At 39.0% G+C, this 10,107-nt stretch overlaps 1 protein-coding gene across 1 annotated transcript; it reads left to right on the top strand.

The window, feature by feature from the left end:
- The first annotated feature begins 545 nt into the window (after nt 1–545).
- LOC133698546 (phospholipase A1-IIgamma-like) lies at nt 546–2,230 on the top strand. The gene is made up of 2 exons (XM_062121501.1): nt 546–1,150; nt 1,594–2,230. Exons 1-2 carry the CDS (start codon nt 566–568, stop codon nt 2,194–2,196), a joined length of 1,188 nt encoding a protein of 395 aa, XP_061977485.1. The 5' UTR covers nt 546–565; the 3' UTR covers nt 2,197–2,230.
- Nucleotides 2,231–10,107: the final 7,877 nt, after the last annotated feature.

Genomic DNA, 10,107 nt, shown 5'->3' with positions numbered 1-10,107 from the left:
CACCCGTTAGAGTTAGTGCCTGATCACTAACATGAAGGAGTAATCATCTTTTAGATTAAGTCCATCCACCAAAAAAATAATGTGCCATGATTATATATTAGTAAATTAATGTCAAAATACAAGGCTCATCCCCGAACTTAATTTTGGGTTACCCCTTTAAATGTTTTTCTTCTGTCACACTCCATATTTCAAATGGTTGGAACAATTTTACCGACTCGTTTGGACAATTCAGCAAACCTGAAAAACTCTTTGATTGGAATAGATCAAACAATATTTTTCCATATATTAATGTTTTCAAAGTAGCGCAGTCAGGTCAAGGCAATAATTCTTGTGGTAAGATTTTCTGAAACTCACGATTCGTCTCTTGGTCGATATTCAAAGTCTTGTAGTATTAGTTTATGATCCATTTAAATTAATTAATCGAGAGAATAAGGTTCATGATTAAGGACACGGGGAAGAAGTTGATATTATTTATATACTAGAAGGAGTTAAGGTTTTCACATCTGTACTTAATTAAGGAATGCAGAAACTACCTATCCTTTGAAGGTTGTTTTGCAAGAAGAAAATGGTGGGTAGCATAGCAAAAAGATGGAAACATCTAAGTGGAGAAAATAATTGGAAGGACCTCCTGGACCCTCTTGATAACGATCTCCGGCACTACATCATTCATTACGGGGAAATGGCTCAGGCTACATATGACAGTTTCAACACACAGAAGGTATCTAAGTATGCAGGAAGCAGCCTGTATGCGAAGGATGAATTTTTTAACAGGGTTCATTTAGAGAAAGGCAATCCATTCAAGTACCGTGTGACCAAATTCTTGTATGCAACCTCACAGGTGCATATCTCTGAAGCATTCATCATAAAGTCATTATCCAGGGAAGCATGGAGCAAAGAATCCAACTGGATGGGATTCGTTGCGGTGTCTACCGATGAAGGGAAGGTCGCGTTAGGGCGGAGAGATATTGTCATTGCTTGGAGAGGAACGATACAGATCTTAGAGTGGGTTAACGATTTTGAATTTAATTTAGTCTCTGCTTCTAAAATACTTGGCGAGTCCGGTAACCCTAAGGTGCACCAGGGTTGGTACTCAATCTACACTTCTGATGATTCGCGCTCACCATACAACAAGAATAGTGCTAGAGACCAGGTAATATAGTATTCAAAGTATTTTGTGCTCTCAATCTAAGAATTTTCTGTAGTAAGGCATGCATGAAGGAAATTAATTATCTAAAAAACATCTTGTGACAATGTCCTGAATTTATTAATAAAATACAGTAATTCTCTAACAAGAAATTTAATGCGCGTACCCGTAAGTAAAGAAAATTCATGTATCTAATTTTTATTGGTCGGAAATTATGGTGATGTGCCTATTTTACAGTGCTTCTCTTTACCAGAGATTTTATGTATGTAACTCCCAGGTAAAGAACATTCTAGTTGTATGTATTTATGAAATAAATTTCTGCAAAGAAAAGATTTTGATTATTTACTGGTAATATATATATAAACTCTCCATATGAATATATGTGTTGAACAAATTCTATATAGCAATATTATTAATGTTTGGTAATTCTGATTGTTTTTATTTGTTAGGTTCTTAATGAGGTAGGGAGACTTGTGGATCAATTCAAAAATGAAGAAATCAGCATAACCATAACCGGCCACAGCTTAGGAGCTGCACTTGCAACATTGAATGCAGTGGATATAGTTGCTAATGGATTTAACAAGTCCCATGAAAACAAAGGTTGTCCTGTTACAGCCATGCTCTTCGCCAGTCCTCATGTTGGGGACTCAAACTTTAAGAAGGTTTTCTCCAGATACATGGATCTTAAAGCATTACGCATCCATAACGTTCTAGATGTTGTTCCTAAGTATCCATTTATAGGCTATGCGGATGTGGGAGAAGAATTGATAATTGACACCACCAAATCTAAGTACCTGAAGAGCCCTGGAAATGTATCAAGTTGGCATAACTTGGAGGCTTACCTGCATGGAGTGGCTGGAACACAAGGGTCCAAAGGAGGGTTTGAATTAGTGGTCAATCGCGATATTGCTCTTATTAACAAAACTACTGATGGTTTAAAGGATGAGTATCTTGTACCAGCATCATGGCGGATTCAAGAAAACAAGGGTATGGTGCAGAAAGCAGATGGTTCTTGGAAGTTGGAGGATCATGAAGAAGATGTTGATACCTGAAGAATCAAGGTGGTGGTTCCAAAACATTAATTAATGAAGCAGATTATAGGTTAAAATCTCTAGAAGTTATACATAAAATATCTTATTGTGTTTCTAAGATTCATGCTGTTATTTATGTAAAATTGATTAGAAGAGCATGCTATACATACTAGGGAAGCGGCTGATCAATTGTGATGTGGTAGCATATTGGTCTCTGTGTTTGTTTTCTGGAGAATCATTTCTTTCCTTGATTATTGTGTTTCGTGAATGTGTTTGATAAGGTTGTGATATTAGGAGTCATGCACGTGTTGTGAAAGCTCTCCTCTGATATTAACAATTGAAGTTTTCACGGTCGCTGTGTTGGGTTTGTATTGTTTCGCTGATCATGAGTCTTCTTGCTGCTTCCTAGTATATATGTCCTTTTTCTTCCTCCACTAGGCTTTAAATGTTATGTTTTTCATTGATTGGCACGTTTTTCTTTGCTTGGTTATTGTGTGAGGCATACTCTTTCAATAATGAAATTCACTATTTTTTCTCAGCATAAATAATTATAGAAAAAACTCTATATTTGGTGTCTAATTAACCTCTTAATTAACGTTTTTTGCTATTTGAATATCTAATCTCACCTATTTGAATTACTTATCTTTTTTATTTTCTATTCAAGTGTCCATTTTTAATTTAGACCGTTAAGTACTAATCTGTTTCGTTATCTTATGACACAGAAACAAATTAACCTCAATAAAAATAAAATAAGAAAGATAAAATTGTATATTTGGTGTCTAATTTTTATTATTTTTCTATTTTAATAGTGGATTTTGATGTTAGTTGTAGGTTTAATAGCGATATAATTTTATATGTTTTTACAGATATAAGTGTTTAAGACCCAAGTTTCGAATTTTAATTTTAATTTCAATTTTTTATTTTATTTTTTCCTGTTTTTTTCTTTTTAAAATTTCAATTTCAATTTTTTTTAATATTCCCAGATTTTGTATTATAGTCCATTTTTATCACATGTCACTAGATAAACTAGTATCTAATAGATTGAATTAAGAAAAAAAAACTCATAAAAAAAAACAAATAAGTAAAATAAACTCCCTATTTTAATTAGTTTATCTCTTAAATCTTTAGTTACAAGGACCATGTTCGAATATTATTAGCAGATTTTCTTCTTTTTTTTCAATAAATTGTACTTTACATTGAAGTGTATAAATTACTACATCAATTGTCTACACTACTGTCGCACCCTCCCGAGAGCTCGACGTCGCGGCGACCTATCCTTCGTTTGCGGGGATACGTTTGTTGGGGTCTTTCTGTTGTGAAAAAGGGAGTCGCCACCTAGTATTATGGTCACTAGGAAACCTAACTGGTCTTTCAGAGATTCTAAGGCAAGGGACTGGTTGCGTAAAGGGAAGGTTTTAGCACCCCTAGTACGCCCTACCTAAGGTAAGCTGCTTGGTGTTTGATTTGTCCTATAACTGTTAATATGTTGATGTTCTCTAATCCCATCAGTTTCCTAGGATAAGTCTGCTCTGATGAACGAAATCTAGGGTGCTCGCAAACCGTGAAGTAAAAATTTGAAATGTCCTCGATTATAATCAAGGCTTCTTTTAAGGATGTGTGCGGATTTATTATTCCTAGAAAATTATTTTGGATATTTACCACTCCGGGTTTCTTTATCCAAATATTAACAGTGAATAATAACAAATTATCCCCAATAATATTTTGGATATTCGTCATTTAAGGATTTCTTTATCCAAACATTAGTGGTGAATAATAACAAATTATTCCCAATAAGATTTTGGATTTTCGTCCTTTAAGGATTTCTTTATCCAAACATTAGCGGTGAATAATAGATGAATTCCCCAAAAATAAGATTTTTATATTTTTGGAATATTGGCCAATACCCTTTGGAGTTTTACAAACATGTTGTAAAATCCAGAAATGCAAGAAAAATGATTTTTGTTGTGTTTAAGAAATCCATGCGAAAACACATTTTTGAAACTTCAAATATTTGTTTTTTTGGATAAAAGACGTAAAAACAATGTTAGGGTATTGGCCGTATGCATGAAAACAAAACATTTTTTCATTTTTATATTTTTTTGATGTCTTGACGAAAACCGGGTATTTTTATACCGGATTTGTATCTTTATAGTAAAAAAAATACAAACTTGCAGAAAATCACAGATTTTTTGAATACATATTTGAAGAAAACTTTTGAATGGGCCATACCCGGCCCAAAAGGAAAATGGGCCGAAATCAGCCCAACAGCATGGGCTTACTTTCTATAGGGCTGGACTCAGCCCAGCAGCATGGACTGGGCTGATATTCCAGCCCGAAACAAACAGTAACCTGGTACTGTACATGAGTACAGTAACCGGGTTACTGTACACGCATAGTAATCGGGGTTACTGTACATAGAACAGTAACCCCGTTAATTAATTAGCTGGTTACTGTGCACGCACAGTAACCGGCTAATTATTTTGTGGCTTGCAGAACGTGCAGAGTGCACATTCTGCATGCAAGAAGAGGACCCTAAACGGTGATAAGGGAAAGGGTTACCTGAGATACTGAGCTTGGATAGATGGGCTGACAGTAGTGCTGGTGGCCAGTTTGGCGGTGGCGTTGCTGCGGCCTTCTTCCTCCTCCCTGCTGTTTTGGCACTGCTTCTTCTTTTTGTTTCCTTTGCTCCCTCTGTCAACAACTGTTCTTACCTCTCTACAGCAGCTTCAATGGAGGTGCAGGTGGTAGGGAATGGCTGGGATGAAGATGGTGGTTGGTGGCTGTGGAAACCGGGGACAGCAGCTGTTCTCTCTTCCCCTCTGCAGAGGTGTTGCTGGCTTTGTGTTGATGAGAGGGAGAGGGGACAGTGCTGGGGCTGCTGGAAGAGAATGAGAGGAATGGGAGAGGGCTGCCCCGGTTTGGCTTTTGCAAGAGAGGGGGCTGTCCCTTGTTGCTGGCTGTTGAGGGGAAGAAGAAAATCAAGCCGGCTGGGAGAGAGGAGAGGAAGATGATGAGCTTTTCTGGTTTGTCTTTGGCCAAGCAAAAGAGGGAAGGAACGGCGCTGGTTTAGGTGGGGTGAGAGGCTGAGAGTTTCGGTCAGCTGTTGTGGGGAAGAAAAAATTAAAAGCCCAGGGGGGTTGGAGCTGGCGGCCGGCGTTGGAAGTAAAGGAAGAAATCTGCAGAAATTGGCCGAAAATGCTGGTTTTTTGGCTGACTTTGGACCCGATTTCCTCCCCCCTAGGTCTTCAACAGAGATTCTATTTATAGGCGGTGTAAGAGGGCCATATTGTCTATATTGGGGAAAATTTTCAGCCCTTGATTCGACTCGAGGAATCCAAACCGTTGGTTCAAAGTGTGCACCTCGAGCTGCCAAATTTGGCAGCTCAAGGCTGTGAACTGCCCGAGGTGGCCACTTTGAGCCACTCAACGGAGCCGTTTCTAAATATTTCGACCCGACCGGACCATTCTCCAGGATAAAGGGGTTTCAGGTGGACATGTTGGTGCACGTTTTGTCGAATTTGAAGGCCAGACGAGCCGAAAAATGCGCCTGGAAAGCAGCCACTCGGGCAGCTTTTTGAGGAAGAAAGTGAACAGTAACAGGCGACGTGTCACCTGGTTTCCCTGCGCCATTTTCAAATCAGTCCTCCAGTTTTTAATTTCTTCAATTTGGCCCTGGATCAAATCCAAAACAGCCCCTCTGATTTACGCGCCTTTTCCAAATTGGTCCCTGGTTTCGAATTTTCTCAATTAAGTCCCTAATTGGCCCTTAAACTTCAATATCTATGCAATTAAGCCCTTGATTGGACCTAATAAATTCCTAAAAATTATAATGTGGCCCCAGAACTTTAATTTCTTCTAATTAAAGCCCAAATTGACTTAAAATCAATTTTTCTTGCAATCAAATCCTCTATAAATTGAAACATAAAAATCCAATTAAGTCCATAAACATCCAAATTTGGGCTTTTCTCCTCAAAATTCAAATTTTCCTTCTCAACAGGGCTCTCATCCTTCAAGAATATATTGTCAAAAATCAAATCTTTGTATTTTTAACCTCCTTGACCAATTTTCCGACCATTTTCTGAGCGCTCCTACCTCCTGTTATTTTTCTAACCTCCTTTGGGCTTTTTATTTTTATTTTTTTTGTGGGGACCCAAAAATAGGTTACAACAGATGCCCCCTCTTTATAATGCTTACGGAGCAAGGGTTTTGCGCAGTAAGTTTTATAAAGATAAACCCAAAACGGAACTCCCGAAACTGATCTGGTTGAAGTTTGATTGATCTGAAACTTGTCTTTTACAGCAATCCTCCTCAGCCCCTAAAAACTATGATCAAAATTTAGTCATCTTGAGATCCTTTCTGGCCATCTCCTTTGAATTCTCACATCAGTTTGATCAACATGGAATTCCATCCGAGATCCCTTCTGGCGGTATCTAAAAAGTCATATTTGTAGTTTGTCCAACCTGAAATCCCATCTGGCGATTTTCCTTAGCCAAAGCTAAAATCGGTATTACTGTTGGGTTAACTTGAGATCTCTTCTGGCGACCTCCTTAGCCAAAACCTATATTTGTAGCTTACTCACTTTGGAATCTCATCCGGTGATTCAAAACTAAACTCTGTGGGGTTGGGTTAACTTGAGATCCCATCTAGCGATCTCCTTTAACCACAACCAAAACAACAACAAAATGTGTGTGGTCTTATTATGATGGGTGACCTACCCGAGTGGAGAAGGGGAAGAGTGGTCTCATTCTTATGGGTGACCTACCCAAAGGGGAAGAATGGCCTCATTATTATGGGTGACCTACCCAAGTAAAAAAAAGATGGAGAATGGTCTCATTCTAATGGGTGACCTACCCAGAAAAAAAATGATGGTCTCATTGTGATGGGTGACCTACCCAAGTGGAAAAGGAAAGAGTGGTCTCATTCTTATGGGTGACCTACCCAGGGGGAAGAATGGCCTCATTATTATGGGTGACCTACCCAAGTAAAAAAAAACGGAGAATGGTCTCATTCTAATGGGTGACCTACCCAGGAAAAAAAATGATGGTCTCATTATGATGGGTGACCTACCCAAGTGGAAAAGGAAAGAGTGGTCTCATTCTTATGGGTGACCTACCCAAGGGGAAGAATGGCCTCATTATTATGGGTGACCTACCCAAGTAAAAAAAAAAAGATGGAGAATGGTCTCATTCTGATGGGTGACCTACCCAGAAAAAAATGATGGTCTCATTATGATGGGTGACCTATCCAAGTGGAAAAGGGAAAGAGTGGTCTCATTCTTATGGGTGACCTACCCAGGGGGAGAGTGGCCTCATTATAATGGGTGACCTACCCAAGTAAAAAAAAAATGGAGAATGGTCTCATTCTAATGGGTGACTTACCCAGAAAAAATGGTCTCATTGTGATGGGTGACCTACCCAAATGGAAAGAATGTGAAGTGCGGTCTCATTATAATGGGTGACCTACCCAGATGGAAGATAGAAAAAAATATGGAGTGGTCTCATTGTTATGGGTGACCTACCCAGGTGGAAAGAATGTGAAAAACGGTCTCATTATGATGGGTGACCTACCCAGATGGAATGGTGTGAAGTGCGGTCTCATTATAATGGGTGACCTACCCAGATGGAAGATGGAAAAAATATGAAGTGGTCTCATTGTTATGGGTGACCTACCCAGGTGGAAAGATAGAAAAAATGTGAAGTGGTCGCGTTATAATGGGTGACCTACCCAAGTGGAAGATAGAAAAAAAGTGAAGTGGTCGTGTTATAATGGGTGACCTACCCAGGTGGAAGATAGAAAAAAATGTGAAGTGGTCGCGTTATAATGGGTGACCTACCCAAATGGAAGATGGTAAAAAATGTGAAGTGGTCGTGTTATAATGGGTGACCTACCCAGGTGGAAGATAGAAAAAAAATGTGAAGTGGTCGCGTTATAATGGGTGACCTACCCAAATGGAAGATGGTGGTCTCATTGTGATGGGTGACCTACCCAGAAACAAAATGATGGTCTCATTGTGATGGGTGACCTACCCAGAAAAATGTTGGTCTCATTGTAATGGGTGACCTACCCAAAGATAAAAGAAAAGAGCGGTCTCATTGTAATGGGTGACCTACCCAAGATAAAGAAAAGAATGGTCTCATTGTAATGGGTGACCTACCCAGGTGGAAGAATGGTCTCATTGTAATGGGTGACCCACCCAGATAAAAAAACATGGAGAATTGGTCGCATTGTAATGGGTGACCTACCCAAAAAAATGTTGACAATGGCTCAAAGGCGCACTTGAAAGGAGATAGAGTTAGAAAACACACTACCTAAGAAGTGAGGGCTCAAAGGCGCGCTCAAAAGGAGGTAGGGTTAGAAAACACACTACCTAAATGGTGGTGGCTCATAGGCACACTCAGAATGAGGTAGGGTTAGAAAACGCACTACCTAAGAAGTGAGGGCTCAAAGGCACGCTCAAAATGAGGTAGGGTTAGAAAACGCACTACCTGAGAAATGGTGATGAAACACCGATCTGACACATGTTGAAAGCAATGCATTATGGTCAATATGCATGTATGTTTTTGTTACCTATCTTGGAAACATAGGTCCCCCTTTCATCGTAAACTTCTTCGAGCTCTTGTTTCAACCTTTTCTCATGAACCGAAATATACCATATCCTCTTAATGAAGAGATCTCTGGTTTCTTATGGGGCCCTTTTTTTGCTTCATTGAGTATTGTGCTATATTATTATTTCAAAAGGAAAAGCTCAAAAGATTTGGTTTTGTTCATAAAAACTGAAACTTTCAATGCAATTAGTAAAAGATGTTTTTTAGAAGTTTTTATGATGATACCCCTTTGGGCTTTGGTTCACTATGGACCCCTATGTGTACTTCGTACACTTCTTGCCCCCAGTGTAGTGTGCATAACTATGCCAAGTTTAGATTTAATTTGGTTCTCTCCAATTGATGGAGTCATCTCCTTAGTCATATGTAAGAAAAGATTTCAAATGCTATGAGATCATGCTATTTATGAAGAAAGGTTTTTTTACAGAGAAAATTCCTGGCCAAACTTTATTTTATTGATTTGGGAGATTACGGAATACATCAAGCGTAATATTTCCTTATAGAGTCAGAATTCACTGGCCTAACTAGATCTTCTCCATCCATTCTAGATAACAGCAAAGCTCCTCCCGAGAATGCTTTCTTCACCACGTAAGGGCCCTCATAGTTCGGCGCCCATTTACTCTGATCTTCTCCTGGTAACGGCAATATTTTCTTCAGTACAAGATCTCCTTCGTGGAATCCTCGAGGTCGAACCTTTTTGTCGTATGATTTGGCCATCCTTTTTTTTGGTAAAGTTGATGATGACAGATTGCAGCTATCCTCTTTTCACTAATCAGATTCAGCTGTTCATATCTAACTTTTTCCCATTCTACCTCTTCCATCTCAGAGTCTACCAGTACTCTCAATGAGGGGATTTCCACTTCTAAAGGCATAATCGCCTCCATTCCATATACCAACGTGTACGGGGTGGCTCCTGTTGAGGTTTGGACTGCGGTGCGATACGCATGAAGAGCAAATGGCAACATCTCATGCCAATCCTTATAGGTGACTACCATCTTCTGAATAATCTTTTTGACATTCTTGTTAGCAGCTTCTACCGCACCATTCATCTTTGGTCTATACGGCGAGGAGTTGGAATGTTTGATTTTCCATTTAGCGCAAAGTTCTATTATCATCTTGCCATTGAAATTCTGGGCATCATCAGTGATAATCTTTTCTGGTGGACCATATCGACAAATCAAATCTCTCTCAATAAATTTCTTCACTACTTTTTGCGTCACATGAGCAAATGACCTGGCTTTTACCCATTTTGTAAAGTAGTCGATAGCCACGAGAATAAACCTATGACCATTGCTGGCTTTTGGGTTTACAGGTTCAATCACATCAATTC

This window comes from Populus nigra, chromosome 7, assembly GCF_951802175.1.
Source record: "Populus nigra chromosome 7, ddPopNigr1.1, whole genome shotgun sequence".
In the NCBI taxonomy this organism is placed as follows: Eukaryota; Viridiplantae; Streptophyta; class Magnoliopsida; order Malpighiales; family Salicaceae; genus Populus; species Populus nigra.
Note: the sequence above shows the minus strand (reverse complement) of the source record. Positions and strands in the feature narration are given on the sequence as shown.

What these genes read in the sequence shown, in the direction of transcription:
- LOC133698546 (XM_062121501.1), top strand. Translation starts at nt 566, where the DNA reads ATGGTGGGTAGCATAGCAAAAAGATGGAAACATCTAAGTGGAGAAAAT. An exon ending in AGAATAGTGCTAGAGACCAG is followed by an intron (nt 1,151 to 1,593) that starts GTAATATAGTAT and finishes TTTATTTGTTAG; the next exon opens with GTTCTTAATGAGGTAGGGAG.